Below are 21,379 nucleotides of genomic sequence, written 5' to 3'. Positions count from 1 at the left end.
AAAAAAAAAAAAAGATTTACTTTAATATAGAAAAGGGCCTAGATTTAAAGTTTGCACTCCTAAGATGGTATCACAAATAGGTTCTTGAAGACTATACTCCTGCTACGACCATCCTGCTAAGTGCTATGCACTTTTTCCAGAATGTGGATGCTGTGGGCTTACCAAAACAGAACTGGCAACCCTTATACCCCCAAACATGTATAAAACATCACCTCAAATATTCAAAGTTTCTTCCTAAATAATTGAATGTGGAAGGGACTAGTCCATGTCTTATTGAATATGTGAGGGACCATACTGTACTTTCTTACCCATTTTCTCATTTTAGCATGGTATATACATGATATTATTTTACAGCTAAAGACCTTGAATCCTACAAATGTTAAGTTACTCGCCCAGGGAAAGAACTGGTACTCAAATCTAGAATCCTAAAGCCATGCTTTCTACAACTAGGAAGAAAAAACCATACAGATGGACAGATAGATTGAAACTTTTAAGGATAAACTCACTGATATACCAAATGTGACATCCAAAGCCTGTGTGTGTGTGTGTGTGTGTGTGTGTGTGTACTTGGAAATAAACGTTTGTTTTACTATGTATTTCTTTGGTAGTCATCACTACAAAGTTTTCAGTGTTGGTTTCCTATAAGACAAGTACTAGACAGAAGATCAAGTTACACAGAAATGTTTCTTCTGTACTGATAAGATAAAAATATTGAGCTCTCAAAGCACAAGTTACTATATACTTTGTCTTGCCTTATTGGGCGTCCTCTACAAGCAAGGCTTCGTGCAGGAAAAGTTCATGTCTACCTAATGAAGGGCGATACATATTCTATTTTCCTACAATTGAACAAGTAACAAAAATTCACATTATTAATTCCTTCTGGTCAAATCAGTTAGAAGCCAATCACAAAGGGACAGCAGCACTTGGTGTCAAAGCCACATTCTGGTCTCACATTCATTCCATGGTTGTTAGTATCTCAGGAGCTCAGAATTTAAAACTCCTTTCAATCAACAAAGGAGTAAGTTAAATTCAATCTTAAATACTTCCACCATCTACCAAATTTCTAGAATTCTCTCTAGAATGCCAGCATGCTTGATGAGAGAAAGCAGTTCAGAGCCCAGAGAGGTGTCAGGTATTAGGTAAGTTAATTTGGTTTTGTATAAAAGGCATGGTAATCTGGCAACAGAGTACTTATTCTATTAGCAGCACAGTGGTAGCCAAGGGTCTCTGTCAGCAAGACAGGAAAATGAAGCTACTGAAGCCACTGTTGCTCCTGCCTGCCTGCAGGATGGCTACTGATTCTACAAAGGCCTCCCAGGAGTCAGCCCATGTGTGATCTGGGCGAGTGGGCAACACACAGCAGTAACATGTTCAGCCCCAGTGAGAAGCGCCCAGCCGAGGTAAGTCAGCTCCCTGTAGGTGAGGGGCTCTTGCCTCTAGGGGCTCAGGATCTGAACCTTATGGGTCCCTGGTGGCTAAGCAACGGTTAAGAAGTTGTCCTAGCAGATACTGTCCAAGCATTACGGACTCCACAAGGGGATGCAAAACACCTTAAAAGGACATGAGACATCATCGCTCTTGCCTCTAGGGGCTCAGGATCTGAACCTTATGGGTCCCTGGTGGCTAAGCAACAGTTAAGAAGTTGTCCTAGCAGATACTATCCAAGCATTACGGACTCCACAAGGGGATGCAAAACACCTTAAAAGGACATGAGACATCATCAATTCAAAATAGTAGTGTTTGTTCTATCAGTTCTGAATGTCTGCAGGAGAGGCAACTCGATCTATGCTGAAAAAGTGCTGATTGAAGGAGCTGTGTTCTATTTTGAATGGAAATGACTAGTCTAAGGGAACCAGCAGTACATTTCGGCAGAAATCCGAATGTCAAGAACCTGTTTCTAAAAGGCATTTATCAGGAACTGTTTGCTCACTCCAAGTGCTTTTTCATTCCCCATATGGCAATGTTTTAATTTTTGTGCTTTCAGGAGGTAACTAAATTGATCAAAAGCTGAGGGAAGAACATTGTGGACTTTGTTTGAATGCAAGACTATCCTACAGCACTGAAATCTATAATCTCATAAAAGAGTCTTGTAAACATACCATATTTATCCTATAAGAAACACCAAGAACTGTACCGTGACGGCAAAATCTGTTTGCCTACTCTCAGAATTCCTTGGAACAGCATGTACCGGGAGGGTTAGGAAGCTGTTGGTGAAAAAGCTGGGTTTGACACGGCTCGGTCTGATCATATTAAAAACCTAAAGCCTCAATAATTAAATGCCAAACTTCTTCCCCAGATTTGAGAACTGTACTATGATTATGTATATTATACACACATTATAAATAAAATTTATATAGACCTACAATTTCTTCCAAACAATTAAGGAGTGATGTTCTCAGTTTGGGGGTAGAAGAAGGAAGAGGTGAAAAATCCTATTGTTGCTTTTACTTTCAAGTTCTTAAAATGCTAGTCAAATACTATTATCCAACAAGACTTTTTTCATTCTGTTAACTCTTAAATATGCATTTGAAGGCAAAAAATGGAGGTTTCTTTACTGTACAATATTAAATATCTACAATGCCACGCTTCCTTACTTGTAGGAGTGTGTACAATATAGAGTTAGCTAACTGGGATGGTTGTCACAGAACACGGACTCTTCAAAGTTACTGATAAATTTTCAGTTCTCTGATTATATCCAACTGATACACATTCTCATCATAAAATATACATTCTCTAGTAAGTTATTTTCACCCACAGCATATATAAATATGCAAACACAGGTGGTAAAAATCACTTTGCTACCAAAATACAAAACAAGTAACTGCTGAAAAATAAAAATTAAGATGTTGCAAGTATTAAGAAAAGAGTGACTCACAGTGGTCCACTTCAAAGTGAAACCAAACAATTTATTTGTGCTGAGTAAATGAAAATAATGTATTCAGAATATACTTCTTTGTACACTGCACTTGCTTATACTGGGCAAAATAAGCAACCATCAATAGTACTGTGCTACTTTCCTCTACACTTCTTTTCCTTTCTGCCAAGCAATATAGTATTTTGTGGCCATTATGCCAAGATACTCCTACAATGTCCATTTCAAATAATATTTTCTAATAATACTTTGCACCTTTAAAAATTTGTTCCATTTCTGGAGAACAAAAAATAAAGAATGGAAGGGCGAATCACACTGTTTTTGTTACAATCACACTGCCTTCTGTAGCAGAAATCAAACAGTACATTCTGATCAGCCATTAAAACCACTGGTGGGTAGGACAAGATTTATCAACTCATGTTAAGGAGCCAGTTTAGGAAGATTAACATAAAGGATAAAGGAAAGAATCACATCTTAATATACAATAATTATCCATCCCATGTAAGTGGAAAAGGTACAGCCATGTGATTCATTACTTTAGGCTGTCTTTTTTACAAGAGACATGGATGTTGACATATACTGAAAATAACCTGTAAAAAGTGTATCTGTAGAAAGCTCTATTAAACAGAATATGCATCTTGGGCACTGATTCATCTAACTTCCCATTCTATACTGAAAGCTAGATTTTCAAAGATCTGAATTGTAGTGCTGAATTATTGGTATGTTGGGTAAACACCGTTATAATGGGAGAAGAAAGGTAATAACAGCTCAGTAATTTTCGGCAAATTCATGAAAAAAAAATATAAAAAGATATCCCTTTTTCTTTTACAAACTTAAAAGCCAGGAAAATGAAGCTCTGGGGCCAAGCAAAAATTGCGCACTGCTGCTGAATTACCAAATACGGAATAGCAAAGGTTCCAGCCAGGGAATGGACGTACATGTAGATTCAAGTAAAATACTGATGGAAAAAGTCGTCTTGTTAGTGTTGTAGACCCACAACACTGGCTGCATTTCCGACAAACATTTACAACATGATGGGTAGTGAAGCCTAGATAACCTCAGTGCAAATAAGTCAGATCCGAATATGCCAGGGGAGGAAGCCTTTGGCGTTGAGTAGACAGACGGCTCCATTGGACGAGTCCCAATTTGAAATTCAGACTAAACACATGCATTAAGGCTGGGAGGCGGGGTGCACCGAATGTTGCGAGGGGGCAGGCTGCGAGGTGGCGGCCGACGGGATGGCAGGCTGCATGGGTGGCGGAGGCGGAGGCGGAGGCGGCTGCACTGGGGTCTGTGTGTTGGGAGATGGAGGTGGCGTGGGCCGTTTGAACTTGTCAGGACTGTTGCTTCTCCGTGGTGAAGGCCTCTGTAGAAAGGACAGGAACAGCAGGTCAGGCCACGTGCACACAGCTCATTTTTACCACAGCCTGACTCAGAGCTGAGGCTAAACAAAAACCACCAGACAAGAAACCAGTGATTTCCTTCTTTATCCCTGCTGGTTTCTGAATGGTAATGAAAACTTAAAACAAGGCAGTGTTTACACTTACACCTATGAGAAAGCTATGCAAAATTACTATAAATCTTGTGTTCACCAAATTTCTGGACTTGGGCCTTTTGAAGAGACAGTTGTAAAATTTTTAAAAAGCTGTCATGTCATCTTAAAGCTTTTCTGTCAGGTGTGTTTCCCCAATTCCTTCCATGACTCATCTCAAACAAGTTTTCATATCCTGAAAGCTACAGCTCAACATTTTTATAAAGTCCATTAAACTGGCAAAATAACTTCAGAAATACCTTAAATGCTTTCATAAAATAGGGTTCTTGCTTGAAATGTTCTCTTATTGGAAATACCCTTGATTCTCTCCAATTCTCGAACCCTATTAGCTATATTTCTAACCGCTCTGTTGGTCAACTATACAGCCAACTCTAAAGAAAAAACTCCCTTCAGTGGAGTTTGAACCAGAAGCACTTAAATTTCCTTCTAATTCCAGGAGAGGAAATTCAGAAAAAAACTAGAAACAAGGCTATAACTTCGGGAAGAATATTGAGGGTCAGTGCACTGTGAAGGTGCAGATGATAAATACTTTTAGACATTGTGGCAACCAACAATAATTCTTTATGGCAAGGAGTTGGCCAGGGTTTAACTGAGGCATTGGCAAGAATTCAAATTATACATCACAAAGGGCAATTTTTCACAGAAAGTGAAGTTGAAGTTTTACCTCCCAGGAAGGATTTCAGTTTCAACACCAGAATTTGGCATCAAATGGTTGGGGAGTCTCTATAGTTTTAAGGTGATCTGATGAGGGAGACGGGAAGAGAGGTACATGTTTAAGGGTATCGAGCCTGGTCTCCCAAAGAGGGCCAGCTGGTACCACCATCAGGAGTAAAGTGCTACATCCTGCCCCATAGACACTTACTGTGACACCATGGGGTGTTCCCATGTGCTGCACGTGAAGGCCAGGGGAATTGTAGTAAGACATTCCGGCTCTAGTCAGTGAAGTCGGTGGTGTGAAACCAACTGTGTGACTTGCATATGATAGACCTGAAATGTAACAACAACAAATTAAATGTCATTTCTAAGTCATTTATCTGATGTCTTTAAACATGTAGGAGGTCTTAAAATGCAGAGGTTCTCAATCACCCACAAAAATGAAAACAGATGAAAAAAGTGGTGGGCTCATGGAACGGCATACTGGATAAAAGGGATATAAAAGTCCTGGAACAAAACAGAGAGCCCGGAAATAAACCCGGGCATATATCATCAACTGATCTTGAACAAGGGCGCCAGGAATACACAGTGGGGAAAGGACAGTCTCTTCAACAAATGGTTTTGGGGAAACTGGGTATCAACATGCAAAAGAATGACATTGGACCCTTATCTTACACCAAACACAAAAACCAACTCAATATGGACTAAACACTTTTTTTTAACATGAAAGTATAAAATTCTTAAGAAAAAAGAGAAAAAAACGGGGGAAAGCTCCTTGACATTGGTCTCGGCAAGAATTTCTTGGATATGACACCAAAAACAGACAACAGAAGCAAAAATAAGCAAGTGGGACTATATTAAACTAAAAAGACTGTGTGTTTGTGTGTGTGTGCGTGCGTGTGTGTACGCACACGCTGGCCAGTATAGGGATCTGAACCTGTGACCTTTGTGTTATTAGGCTGCACTAAACTAAAAAACTTTTGCACAGCAAAGGAAACAATCAACAGAGTAAAAAGGCAACCTATAAAATGGAAGAAAATACTGATAAAGAATGTATCTGGTAAGGGGTTAATATCCAAAATATATAAGGAACTCCTATGACTCAGCAAAACAAAACATTTGAATAACCTTATTTAAAAAATGAGCAAAGAGGGCCGGCCCGGTGGCGCACTGGAGAGTGCGCCGCTTGGGAGTGCGGCGGCGCTCCCGCTGAGGGTTCAGATCCCATGTGGAGACCGGTTCCCGCTCACTGGCTGAGCGCAGTACAGGCGCAACACCGAGGGTTGTGATCCCGTTGCCAGTCCCCGGTACGGGCGCGACACCGAGGGTTGCGATCCCGTTACCGGTCAGTAAAAAAAGACAAAAAGGAAAAAAATAAATAAATAAATAAAATAAATAAAAAATGAGCAAAGAACATGAATAGACATTTCTCTAAAGAAGATATACAAATAGCCAACAGGTATATGAAAAGATGCTCAACATCACTAGTCATCAGGGAAATGCAAATCAAAACCACAGTGAGATGTCAGCTCACATTAGAATGCCTATTATCAAAAAACCAAAAGGTAAGTGTTAGCCAGGATACGGAGAAATGGGAAGCCTTGTATACTGTTGGTGTTAATGTAAAATGGTACAGCTGCTATTGATTACAATATGGAGATACCTCAATAATTAAAAATGGATCTACCATATGATCCAAGAATTTCACTTCCAGGTATTTATCCAAAAGAACTGAAAACAGGACCTCAAAGAGATATTTGCACTCCCATGTTCACTGCGGCAATATTCACAACAGCCAAGATGTGGAAACAACCTAACTGTCCACCAATGGATGAGTGGACAAAGAAAATGTGGCGTACATATACAATGGAACATTACTCAGTCTTAAAAAAAAGAAAATCCTGACATCAGTAATAACATGGATGAATCTGAAGGACATTATACTAAGTGAAATAAGCAGTCACAGAAGGACAAATACTGCATGCATGGTTCCACTTATGTGAGAAATCTAAAATAGTCAAACTTGTAGATGCAGAGAACAGAATGGTGGTTGCCAGGGGTTGGGGGGAGAGGAAAATAGGGAATTGCTATTCAGTGGTATGAAGTTTCAGTTCAGCAAGATGCGTAAGCTTTAGAGAGCTGCTGAACAACATTATGCCTATAGCTGCTAATACTGTATTATACATCTAGAAATTTGTTGAGAGTAAATCTCATGTGAAGTGTTCTTATCCCAATAATTAACAACAGCAGCAAAAAGTCAAGCCTTGCCAGGAGTTCAGCTGAGATGTAGGAGAGGATTAGGAAGACATGAGAAGAAACAAGAATGAAGTGGACAAAACAGAGCAAAGGGGTAAAAACTCAGATGCAAGGGGAAGTGTTAAAAGGTACACAAACATTTGTGTGTATGGGGGGGGCATGGGGGGTAGCAACCCTGATGGCAAACAAAACCACTGAGAACTTTGCAACTTGAGGATATTCAACACAGGGAATAAAATCTCTAAATGTATGCCAACGTTTCCAGAAAGAAACTGATATTTAGGGAAGAAACAACCCCAGTTTTCATCTAGGACCTTAGAATCATATCCAAAGTGATTTAAAAGTACACGTGTCTAGACTCTCCTTACTATTAATAATTAATAGGTCTAGGTTGAGGCCCAAACAGCCATATTTTGAAAACGATCAGAAAGTGATCTTCACCCACGTGCAGCCTAAGCAACCTAAGTCTTCCGAGAGTTACTGTGGAAGGCTCCATGTATCTGGGGTATCACTTATTTCTCACTGCATGAATGTAGCTGTCTTTACATCTTTGAGTTCCCAGTGTTTACCAGGATACCCAGCACAGGGTAGTTTCCATACAAATGGATGGAGTGGAAATGGAAACCAAAGAGAAATTTGGGGGTGTTTGGATAGGAACTACCTATTGTCAACCCCTTTATACCTAAGATTGGCTACTGGATGCCAAGCAACACAAACTCTACTTACCACTTTTCTGAATTACAGGAAAACCAGAAGCTGTTAAGGATGTTTTTCTGTGCTTCCATGACTGAGACATTCAGCCAACAATCTTTCTTTTAGTTGTCCCATCACAAGACTTTTCTGTGCCCTTGACATCTAAGGCTAAGGGTTTTTTTTATTCCTTGATCTGACTATCAATTAGTAATGCTTTCTATTTGATATATTTCCAATTGTGGATTTTTGAATTACATTTACAAAATTGAGGTCTAGAGGTAAAGTACAAGTCTTTGGGAGCTCACTGGTCATTTAATGTGATATTTAGTGTAAGGACTTCATTCAATTTGGAGAGGGAAGAGAGGTTTACTTTAAATAGCTTTGGGGAATAAAATCCTAATTCTATTTCTTATGAAAGTGATGAAATTTAAGAGAAAGTGGATCCTCATTCCCAAACAGGAGATTCAATTCATTAAGGGGAAAAAAAAAAAATCTAGCTTATTTTCTATTACCCTTCACCCAGCTTCCCCCAATGAAATCCTACAAAGAACAGCACACTGTCAAAACCAGGAAATTGACATTGGCTCGATACTAGTTACTACAGTACAAACTTCATTTGAATTTCATTAGTTTTCACATCCACTCTTTGCATGTGTGTGCATGTGCTCAATCATTGTCCCCATAATCCTTACTGCTGTCAATGACTGATCTGCTCTCCAACACTATAATTTTGTGACTTTGAGAATGTTGTAGACATTGAATCATACAGTATGTAACTCTTTGAGATTAGCTCTTTCCATTCAGCATAATGCCCCTGCAATCCATCCAGGTTGTTGTATGTATCAGTAATTCCTTTTTATTGCTGATTAGTATTTCATCGAACGAATGTACTGCCATTTGTTAACTTACCTTAAGTGTATAAAATATATAAAATTTATAAATTTTCTTTTTTTTCTCCTGCTTTTTTTAAAATTTTTTTTAAATTTTTATTTTGTCAATATACAATGTGGTTGATTATTGTGGCCCATTCTATTTATTTTTACCTACTTCCCCAGGTCCTGTTGTTGATTATAAACTCTTAGAGGCCAGGGATAATGTCTTACTAATTTTTGTTTTCCCTTAAGTTCTAATCATCAGGCATCTTACCATCTCACCCAAGAATATAATAAAGAATAAAAATTCCAAAAACCTATGTTGAAATTGTTAAACTGCAAATATCAACTTATTAAGTAGAATATTATGGTTTTACGAAGCTGTTGCTGGAATAAACTTCTTGCTTTGATATGAAAATGCATTAACTAAAGCAAAAAAATTCAAGATTTATTTCACAATTTTGCTGCCAAGTTCAAGACTGCAAATTTCAAAGATGACTAAAAGCAATTCATGACTCCCCCCAAAAGAACCCTAAGCAAAATAAAGCAAGATACAAAAGTACTTCATAATACATACGAAACCGACCCTCTAAAGTAAAATCACAAGGGGCAGGGGTCAGGAGAGAAAGACACAAGAAAACACTAAAATATTAACATCATTTTTAGATGGAAAGATTCTTGATGACTATTTCTGCTTCTTTATATCTTTCTGATGGCCCCAAATTTTCTTTAATATTTCTTTGCTAAAGAAAAAAAATCGTGGAAACAAATTAAAGACAGACCTTTTTTTCCTTTTAAAATTATTTTACACACACAAGTCACATATGAAAACATCCTCTTTGTAAAAATGCAAACCATTTAGACACAATTTCCTCTTTAACTCCCCTGACCTGGCTGGCTTCTGTCCTTGCCACTCCATCAAACCTCTCCAGATAAGGGCTGCAGTGAGTTCCACGTTGCCAGATGCAGCTGCTGATCTCCACTTCTCATTTTACTTTACCTTACAGCTGACACAGCTGACCACTCCCTTCTTGTTGAGACACTTTGTCTTGACTTCAGTGACATCATATACCAATGTGCTTTCCACTTTTCTAGTAGCAACTTCCTGGTCTCCTTTGCCAGGTTTTCCTCCTATACTTTACCTCTAAATATTATAATCGCAGAGCCCACACTTAAGGAGTACAGAGTTATATCCACCTCCTTGAGGAGGGAGTATTTACATATGTCACTTGGAATTCTCTGTAGCAGATTTGTCTCTTCTTCCCTGTTTTTTTATTCATTTATTTCTGTCAGTATGGACTAAGTAAACTTGTTTTATGCTTGGATTATAATCTAATATTATAATATTTAGCACTCAAATTGTTCCATTTTTGGTGTCTGGGAGCTCCTGTATCCCTCTGACATATCCCCATCATTGTGGTTGTTGAGCACTTCCTTACTTTCTTGTACTATAAGATGTCCCAGCCCTAAAACTTCCATTTCTCCAAATAGTCCTAGTTCTTTCCACTGGAGAATGGAATTAGAAACCAAGATCTGGGTGCCGAGTGTATACTCATTGGTATTGGTGTGCAAACCTATTTTTATTATTATTATTTTATCTACTTTTATTTACTGGCGTACAGACCCTTTTAGATCTCATTATTGTTCATCCCTGATTTAAATACAGCAATTACATGCTAATTGGGAATGTCCTTTTTTTAGGCTGCATAAAATAATGAACAACCTAAAAAATAATTGTTGAAGAGTAACACTGTTCCTATATATAATTCACATATATAAGCCCATATATAATCATGAAGAGGAACTTTCATAAGTTCTAGGATATGTATCTTTCAAGCAAATAGTGACATAGGATGCAAAATATTTTGACAAGTTGGTGAAAATATAAGATTTCCAATGTTAACCAAAAATGGGAAAGGAAGAGGAAGAACCAAAATATTTAAAATGGAAATAAAAACTATACAAACAACCTATTTCTGCAAGGAAGTGATAGATATTCTTAATACTGAAAAACAAATTCTTCTAATAAAAACTAAAGTGAGAAGAAAACTGGAACATTTAGACTATGTTGATCTACTACGTATAGCATTGCAACGTACTAGACTAGGAGGGAGTAATTCTGCTGCCAAATAGTAGATAAAGTCTACTTTGATGACATTATAGAACTTAAAATTAAAATATTCTCACATAGGCTAGCTGAAAGGAAAAAAAAATCTAGGTGTTATTATTACATAGTTTAAGGGAAAACCCCACACTTGAAGTAGGTCCCACTGCAGGAACAAGGTGCAGTCAGAGTCAAAATCATGTAAATGGAATAAGATTTTTCTGCAGAATACTTATTATAATGGAAGTAACATTCCCAACCAAGGTCTGCCATCTGTTTTTCTTTTTTCAGTGACTGCAACACTAGTTTTAATCTATTCAAAATCACACACCTCTAAATATTTCTTTAGGTTTAAATAAACAGGATATTAAACTATATCTAATATTAATCAACATCACCATTGACTACAAAATAACCCATCATCTTGCTTCTTCCTTTTACATCAATAAATGAGAAGGCAAAAAAAGACCTTTATCATGATAATAAAACCCAAGTGCTATTTTGGGAAAACTGAAAGGGAGCTAGGAAGAGAAGCTTTTGGAGAGAGACTTAAGGCCACCAAAGAGTAGGAGAAACACTCAGGAACATCCTCTAGGCAAGAACAAGGGGTGATGATTGTGCCACTGATCCATGATAGAAGGTCCTTTTGGCCTGGGGTCACCCCTCTTTACCCACGCCTGACGCCAGAGAGCAAGGCGGCATGAAGTACACAAAAGCTGCCACTCTTTCTATTGGACTTTCTATCTTTTGATTTTTCTCTTTAAAAAAAAAAAAAAAAAGTTACAGCAGCACAGTGTGCTGGGCTTGATCCTAAACTCATAAAACCAAGCCATTTCTATCTCACACTTATCTATGGCAACCCACATGACAGCACCACTTCCCCTACATTGGCCTTACGGGCAGGATAACAGACCAAATAAGATGCTGACACCCTAACGCAAAGCTGTTTTGCTTTACAACAGAACCTCTGTGCTGCTACCCTTCGAGGTAGTCACCTCACTCTATTCTACTGTGAAACTCCTCCTGCGTTCCCTTCCCCACCCCCACACATTATTTTCCCCAGCTCTGTTTAAAATCTGCTTACTAGCAAGCACAAGAAAATTGGTCTCACTTTGCAGTCACAAGACACAATCCTGCAGCCCGCTACCTTTTCTTCCCCCCCTTCCTCTGCTCCGTCTCCCTCCTTTGCTGGATCACTGACTTGCCCTCCTGGCCCGGGAGCTCCCCACAGAGCTGGCACTGAGCCAGACACCCTGGGGAGAGAGTTTTTGGGCTCAGATGAAGACAAGTCTGCCTTTGAGGCAAAGGCTTCCAAGAGAAAGCTAGAAGCAGACCGCCAGACAGAAATTCTTTCTTTCTTGTACGGCCTGCCTTCTGGGGCCAAGGACTGCTCATTAGGAAATGTGAGGAGGCAGCTCAGGCTAGAAAGAACTCAGGCAAGAAGGAACTCTGGCTTCGGACACAGGTACTCCCTGCCTTGCCACTTCCAGACAGTGTGACCAGTAGTGAACCTTTTCATCGCTGTTTCCTTCATTTTAACACAAGCAAAGTGATGCCTACATTAATTATCCTGAGAATAAAAATGAGATAATGCACGTGGAATAGACTAAAAGGACCCATATAAGATGCGCTACGATGCACCTGGGAAAGCTAGCCAAGGTTTTTGTTCATCCATTGCCACATAAAATCATAGTCACAGACAAAAAGGTGTTTGGGGTCAAATTCCTTTTAGATTAAAAAAAGAAATGATGAGAAACATCAACTGGCACTATGGCATTTATGCTTCAAATTTTCAAGCTAAAACTCTTAGTTTTGATAGTGATTTGTTTTTGATGTTTTTAAAAACACATGACAATTATCTGTTTACAAGATTTTTATATGCTCGAAGGGAACCCCATCAGGACTGCCTATTAAATGTACCAGAAATCAGTCACTGTAGTAGCGGAAGACAGGTACTCACCGGGTGATATAGGCCTGCTTGAACTCGGAGAAGGTGTGTAAGGGATTGGGCTGGACACAGTGCGAGGTCTTAGTCCTTGTGCAGACATTTCATTGAAATACCTAAGAGGAGAGAGGGGAAAATGATCAAACCACCTGCATTTAAATAGTTCTTAAGAGAGTTTTTTCCTATGAGAAAATATTTGGGGTTCCCATCTTGAGGTCAAAATCCCAAATGCCTAGAGAGTGATGCTATAGCTAAAAGATATTTATAAAATGGTTCACCAGGTCACACTGCTTCACCGTCTGGCAAACCTCACTCCCCCCAAAGCACAGGTTAAAAAATCCAGGTTGTTGGGCCGGCCCGGTGGCGCACTGGAGAGGGTTGCGATCCCGTTACCGGTCAGTAAAAAAGACAAAAAGGAAAAAAAAAAAAAATGCAGGTTGTTTTAGCTCAGGCTGGAGGCCTGGTGACAGAGCTTAGCCATACAACACAGAGGACCAGCCTTTTCTCTGTCACACAACAGCTGTACAGAAATTCCACTGTCCCAAGAATTACAAAGTCGTCCACTTTTTAATGGTTACATTCACACTGTTATTTGAAACTCAAAACCAAGCAAGCCCTCTGAGATTTATGTCATCAAATTAAAGCTTAAATATATGTACTCCCACAAACTGAACATCAATAGTTTACAAGGTGAGCCTTGCCTAACAAGCAGCCACACGTTAGAACGTAATAAAATACACAACTACTGAGCACCTATGTCAGATCACGCTTAGCCACACTGTGCCAAGTCTGACTTCTTCCTGGACTCAGAAGTCACATTAGACCTGAGAATTCTGAAGCATGATCATCAGCAACATCAGCTTTCATTTTGTGAACCAAGCACAGAGTGCTGACGAGGAGAAATTTCTGCTTGAGAGAATTCCTGATAAACCATCCTTCGCAGGCCTTGCGGCCACACAGGCATACACCTGTATCTCAGCCCTGGCACTCAACTAGTTCACGTTTAAACTCTAACTCAGCCATTTCTAAGCAGGTTTGTTTGACTTGAACAAAACCAGGCTCCCTAATTTGACATGTATCTCAACTAAATATATGCTATCGATTCTTCCTATCCTCTTTGGAGCAGCCCACCATAGTGGCACGAGGTTGGACTTTTCCTTGTATTCTACATCCAGCGAGGCAACTAGTACTGCCTCGTGGTCGTAAGTGTCAGACTATTTTCTTTCTCCCAAATATGTCATCATCTTTCCTAGTAGGGAAAGAAATATTTACTGGGCAGCTGTACTCTATCTGGGATAATCTGACCTATAAAAGGTAAGGCAAACCTTTTGGAGTGCATACCAGTACTGGAAAAAAAGTTATTTATCTGGAAGCCTGAAGTCATTGTAGTCAGAAGAAAGTGTCCCTTACAGTGTGTCTCATTCAAAATTGGATACAGGGTGCTACATATGTTAACACATGCTCTGCTCTGTCTCTTAAAGTTAATAATGTAGTTAATAAGCTATTTAGTATTCTAGTTGACATTTTTAGTTCTCAGAGGATAAGGAGTTTAGACAGAATAAGAAACTATCAGAAATAGATCAGTGAAATTTAGAATTAAGAATGGTAGTTTTATAATACAAACCTGAGAAAAGATATCGTTATTCTTTTTAAATGAGGTAGCATACACATAGATATTTTAAATAGGATAACTTATTCTATTTTTATAAATTTTTCTCTTTATAAAAATATAGACTTTTATTATAGAAAATCTAACATTTTTCTTGAAATGATAATACCACTGTCCATAGCAAATTGGTCAAAAGCTTTGTTAGCCCTCTGGATCTATTCCACATAGTGCTGAAGTGCTAATTATTGCCTATGTGTTTTCAGACAATATGTTCTGGCATCAACAGACAGCACTATTTGTCATAGCCATTAGCAGACCCTGCTCTCAGACACTGGCTGACCAGCACTGTTGGAGGGTCCCCTGAGGATGTGCAGTCTCACCTCTCACACTGAAATATGGCCCACGTAAGGCAAGGGCATCCCTGACCCAGAAGGGGGAATTTTTCTACAGAAATGATCTGGTTCAGAGAAAGGCTAATTCCCTAACTGCTGGGTTTCTCTGCTGATTAATACAATTTTTTAGATTTATATTTGTCCCATGCCTGCATTTGTGTCCTCAAGCTGCGCTACAGCTTGCTATATGTAGACTGCATAGGAATTCAGACACTCCCGGGCTTTAAATGGATATAACACAGGCGTAAACTAATCCAATAAAAATGCAAACTCTGCCGCCTATCTACATATAACCCTCTGCCCTCCATATCTCTCCCTACCAAATTTATTTATTTTTATGGATCTATTTTTGGCGGCCAGCCAGTAGGTAGATCTGAACTCTCAACCTTCAAGTTATAACACTGCATTCTAACCAACTGAGCTAACTGGCCAGCCCTGCCCCACCCCAAAATAATCTTAGAGAGGCATTTTGTTTTCTTCTTTTGTGTTTAAGGAAAACATTCAATCCTCTTCACTTATCCCATTCTTAGCATCTCCTACAATGTGGTGGTAACCCATCATCACAATAAGTACATGTTTAAGCCATCTCCTTTCCACATCTAACAGGATGCAAAGAGAGGTCTCGTGGAGGCTTTTCCCCTCTTTTTTGTTTTACAAGACTCGTAGGAAGGCCATGCACCCACCTCTCGTCATCCATCTCTAGGCTGGACTCGCTCTCTGAGAGCTGGCGACAGAGGGCTTCTCTTCTCTCCATCTCTCTCTGAAGCTTCCTCTGCAGCCTCAAGTTCTCTTCCCTCATGTGACGTTCCTCCTCCAGGTACTGTGCCATTTTCTCTGAATCTGAAAAGCCAGAGTTCTCAAATTAAACCACATTTTGCATGATCAAACCCAAATCTTACAAAAGGAGGCTTCAGGTCAGGTCAGCCCCTGTGCCACTGACAGAGGGACCTGTTGCGAGACAGTCTTTCTCGCTCTCACACACAGATGAGGTCTGGACTCAAAGTTTATCCCAAACATCAAAGTTTAACAATGATTTGCATTTAGAAAAAAAATATAAAAGACAGTGCCAGGAGGTTCTTAATCTTCACTCCCACTCTCCTGCGTTCTCAAGTGCTGTACGTGGAAGAGGAAACAGAGCAACTGTAGCTGAGTCTGAGGTGGCGGCTGCCAGAGCTGTTGGGAGGAAGGGGTCAGGGAGATAGACTCCGCCCACGGGCTCCCCTCGAAGCACCAATTCAGCTGCCTCCCAACTCCAGGCGCAGAGAGAGTCCTGCATGGGAGCTTGTGACACTTGTGAGCACACCCACCGTGCATGGCAGCAGAGGCACACCGAGAACAGGGTACTAGAAGAACACACATGGTAACAGTTAGCTCTAACACCTCACCTCAGGGCTGCACGCTGCACCCAGGCTGAGCTGCTTAGATTCTCTCCCCCAGGAATCTGAAATGGGAGCTGACATCTTCACGGAGCTCCACAATCTCCTTCTGCTAATCCCAACCCCTAGGGACTCAAAGTTTATCCCAAACATCAAAGTTTAACAATGATTTGCATTTAGAAAAAATATATAAAAGACAGTGCCAGGAGGTTCTTAATCTTCACTCCCACTCTCCTGCGTTCTCAAGTGCTGTAAGTGGAAGAGGAAACAGAGCAACTGTAGCTGAGTCCGAGGTGGCGGCTGCCAGAGCTGTTGGGAGGAAGGGGTCAGGGAGATAGACTCCGCCCACGGGCTCCCCTCGAAGCACCAATTCAGCTGCCTCCCAACTCCAGGCGCAGAGAGAGTCCTGCATGGGAGCTTGTGACACTTGTGAGCACACCCACCGTGCATGGCAGCAGAGGCACACCGAGAACAGGGTACTAGAAGAACACACATGGTAACAGTTAGCTCTAACACCTCACCTCAGGGCTGCACGCTGCACCCAGGCTGAGCTGCTTAGATTCTCTCCCCCAGGAATCTGAAATGGGAGCTGACATCTTCACGGAGCTCCACAATCTCCTTCTGCTAATCCCAACCCCTACCCTTCTGAGATAATTCTTTTCAGGATTCTGTGGCACACTCCAGCACTCTTCCAAAAAAAGGCAAAACATGTCTCCCCCACCTCCTGTCCCATACCCCTCCCTTTCTGCTTTATCTCAGATGGAATCTGTTGTTACCAAGTAACAAAAATAACCCTAATATAAAACTCAGTGTTTGCTTCCTTCCTTTTCCTTGCCCCAATCAATGAACTTGGGAAAAGTAAAATCTTCATATACTTCTCGTTTCTGAGAAATAGCTACAAATTCAGAGTGGCCATGAACATGTCTGAGTGTTTCCTATTGTGTGCTGCTCCATATTATTGGCCCAGCCCAAATTTAAGAAAGATGGAAAGAGCTGAATGCCACATTGAGCACTTCTCTCCCAAGAACTGACCCTACTTCAACTCCCAAAGCATGGAAAATTAGTTTCAGTCTTTAGCAACTCGATGAAGGCCTGGCATTTCAGCAAATAATGACATTTGATGATAGGTATTCAATGATTTCCAAAACAGCATCATTACAGAATATATAAAAGCTCTTGAAAATCCTTATTTTAGAAATTCAAATAAAAATACCAAAATTATTAAACACTATTATGTGCACAAAACACTAAATCTCTCATTTGTTTTCAATATAGCCAGAAACCCCGCTGTCTAATCCAGATGCAAAAATCTCTTTAGTTGAAGGCATGCTGGGAAAACATTTACAAAGTGCACTTTTAATATAAATGATTTGTTATTTCAGCCCAAATATGCAAGCATGCAGAATTTTTCACTTAGCTCTACAGGAAGCACTTGATTGGCCCCTTGGAGTATTTACTGTTTTCTGAAATAGAAAGATGACTGTCCGAGCAAGTTGACTTTCTTTTCCATAAATGGGAAAGCTTCACAGAATTGAAGATTCATGAGGCCCCAAGAACAATAATTTAAGAGAAAACATGGTCTTTCAAAGAAAATAGCAATCCTTACCACCTGGGGAATCCACACGAGGATCCTTAAACGATAATCTACAGATGAGATTGTCACCTGAAGTGATGGCTGAAGACTTCCTGACAATGCAGCAATTAACCCAGAAGCCAGAGGTTCAGAGAAGACACTGGATCCAACACCTCTGGGTGTCAGAGACCCAGGCACAGATGGCTGGCACCCCGGCATTCCTCAGGTGCCCTCTGCTGGCACACCTACCGCCACACCTGACTGGACTTCCTCCCGTGAGTCATCCTCCTTCCTTCTCTCACACAGAGCTCCCTAGTACTTCAGGCCCACAGCTCTATTTCCCCCAACTCCAGCCATTTCCCAATAGTTAGTCAAAGATAGTGGCAACCGAGATGACTTCCAGACAGACTCAAATAATCCAAAGGTGGCCTGTTACATTTTGCATTCCCTTTCAAGTTTATGGTTAGAAAACACTGATGCCCAGGTCCTACCCCAACCAATTAAATCAGAATCCCTGAAGATGAGGCCTGGCTACTGGTACATTAAAAAGCTTCCCAAGGGATTCCAATGTTCAACCAGATTTGAGAACTATAGAGAGAGAGGTTTAAGCTCAGATGAGGCCTGCGGCATCCAAAGGAGATGAGGGTCATCTGACCCCAGGAGGATGAGGCAGATGGACGAGGAGAAGCATTAAAAAGCTTCCCAAGGGATTCCAATGTTCAACCAGATTTGAGAACTATGGAGAGAGAGGTTTAAGCTCAGATGAGGCCTGTGGCATCCAAAGGAGATGAGGGTCATCTGACCCCAGGAGGATGAGGCAGATGGACGAGGAGAAGTCACTAACTCTTCCTCTAAGCCCAATCCAAACCAACTACAGGCAGCCCAGTGCCACCTGCCCCTTCTTCAGCTCAGCTTTCTCTGTCCTCGCAAAATCAAAATAGCACTTACAGATGCCTTGTTGGTAACTGCGGTCTCCTCAAAGACCAAATGGTGCGCTACAGTGCAAGTAGTAAAAATAAAAAACTCTTCCCAAATTCTTCTAAAAATTTTGCTTGAAGCACAACATAGCAAGTGTAAGTGGAGAAGAAAAAGGCAAACTGACAGCACCAGAAAGAGTTCAGAAAGGTGCTAAAAGATATTTGTCTACCCAATACAACAAAAACTGAAACACATCTTAAAATAACTAATATTTGAGAACTCCTTGATTTGATTTATTTCATTTGTTTTCATGGAATATATGTCGTAGTTATCAACCTGAGGTACATGTCAGAATTACTTTTTTTTTTTTTTTAATTCAGTGGACCAGGTTCTACCTGTAGAGTAAACCCAGAGACCTGTATATGGTGGTGTTAGATAGAACAATGGTCCCCTAGAGATGTCCACATGTAAACTCTAGAACCTATAAATGCTACTACCTTTCATGACAAAAGGGACTTCGCAGATGTGATTAAGTTAAAGACCTGGAGATGGGAAGGTAATCCTGGGTTATCAAGGTGGACCCAACATAATTGCAAAGGTCCTTATAAAGGGAGATGTGACGACAGAAGCAGAGGTGGGACTTATTCCACTGCTAACCAGGGGTCATGAGCCAGGGAATGCAGGCAGCATCTAGAAGACAGAATAGGCAAGAAAACAGATTCTCCCCTAAAGCCTCCAGAAGGAACGCAGCCCTGCCAACACCTTGATTTTAGCCCAGTGAGTCTCATTTCAGACTGCAGACTCCAGAACTGGAAGACAATAAATTTGTACTGTTTTGAGCCACCACGTGTGTGGTAATCTGTTAGAGCAGAAATAGGAAACTAACACGCTATACTGTTTAAATGTCCAGGGATGATCCTGATGCACCACTGTACTAGAACTTGCCATGAACTTCAGAGAAGAAAACAAAGAACCACTGAAATTTTAAATGCTTATTCTTTTTGATCCAGCAAATCTACTTCCTAAAATCTATCCTGAAGGTGTTCTTACACAGGTATCAGCCATGTGTACAAAGACGTTCATTGCAGTTGCGGCATAACAACCGAGAAGGGTCCGTCATTATGAGGCTAGTTAAAGTTGTTCTATCCATACAATATAATACTATGTAGATTTTTAAAAAGGGACTAAGGCAGCCCTGTATGTACGGGAAGGGAAAAACTGGAGGACATAGTCAGTAAAAATAGAAAGGTGCAAAACAGTATGCTTCTTGTACTACTACTTGTATAAAAGAACTTTATATACACAGATACATCTATCTGGAAGAATACGATAAAAATGTGTATTTGTGGAAACCAGTGCCTGGGGACCAGGGGTGAAAGTGAGACTTATTTTTTCACTGCATACCCTTCACTGTATTATCTATTTAAAAAGATACATTTGAGCAGCCAAAAAAGTAGAAATAGCGGAGACCCAAGAAAACACACAGGGACCTAATCAAGCATTCAGAAATCCAGCTCCTTTGATTTCCAACTCAACATCTTTAGCCTCTTCTAGAATATTAAGTATAAATTTCAAAAGCATTTATTCTTCAAATACTGTGAACAAATGCCAGCTAAGGCTAAATTTAGTAGTAAGGAATGTAAACACTCTAATTCTGCCTTAATATTCCAAAAGCACATTGAGGTCTCCTACAATATTTTTGTTATTAGCACAATCCTCAAGATGAACATGGGGGAAAGGATCAAACATACTACCTGTGACATTGGACCCTCCTGAATTTATTTAAATTATTCTCTAGAAGCATTCTAAGTGGTCTGTCCTCCCCTACTATAATGTTTAAATGAAAATCTATTCCAGGATGATAGGTCTATTTATGTAAGCATGTATCAGTAATAAAATAAAACATGAATTTAATTACAATATGAATTTGATGAATTTAATTCAATGGTAAATATGGGTAGTACTCTGCATTTGGTAAATGTATTAATTCTAGAGACAGGAAAGCAATGAAAATGGAGGCTACAATTACAATATGAATTTGATGAATTTAATTCAATGGTAAATATGGGTAATACTCTGCATTTGGTAAATGTATTAATTCTAGAGACAGGAAAGCAATGAAAATGGAGGCTACGTACGCTGTAACTGAGCAGCTCTAAGTTGCTTCTTCAGCCGCTCGACTTCATTCTTTAAAAACCTGATGTGGCGCATCATGTTTTCTGGAGAATCGATCTCCATGGAGATATCTCTAGGTGATGGTGGAGCAGAGACAGGCTGGTCTAATTTCTCCTGTAGGATTCTTCATTGAAAAGAAAAATTCCAATAATGAAAATCAGTTTGCCTCTAAAAGACAAAAAACCTACTAGCTGGAGGGTTTATTTTAAAAGAAAGCTCCCATTAATTGCCAGAATTATCAGGGTTGCTTAACTCCTCTGCCCATTTTTCAACAACTTCTGGTCACCCTTACCTGCTGTCTCAGATCAGAGGACAGAAGTGAAGGATCTAATCTCCTTTTATTCTTTTAAACAACCACAGGTAATTAAGCATTACTGAAAAATCTCTA

General features: G+C 40.0%; 1 protein-coding gene across 1 annotated transcript; it reads right to left on the bottom strand.

Annotated features, from left to right (window-relative positions):
* Nucleotides 1-2,885: 2,885 nt before the first annotated feature.
* CCDC6 (coiled-coil domain containing 6) lies at nt 2,886-21,115 on the bottom strand (the record flags this gene model as incomplete). The annotated part of the gene is made up of 5 exons (XM_008591089.1): nt 2,886-4,238; nt 5,287-5,411; nt 12,964-13,064; nt 15,633-15,789; nt 20,955-21,115. Coding segments are annotated over 5 exons (739 nt in total), but the record flags the coding sequence as incomplete, so codon positions are not given.
* Nucleotides 21,116-21,379: the final 264 nt, after the last annotated feature.

The sequence above is a fragment of the Galeopterus variegatus genome, unplaced genomic scaffold, assembly GCF_000696425.1.
Source record: "Galeopterus variegatus unplaced genomic scaffold, G_variegatus-3.0.2 Scaffold6621, whole genome shotgun sequence".
NCBI lineage: Eukaryota > Metazoa > Chordata > Mammalia > Dermoptera > Cynocephalidae > Galeopterus > Galeopterus variegatus.
This window is presented reverse-complemented; position numbering and strand designations above follow the sequence as displayed.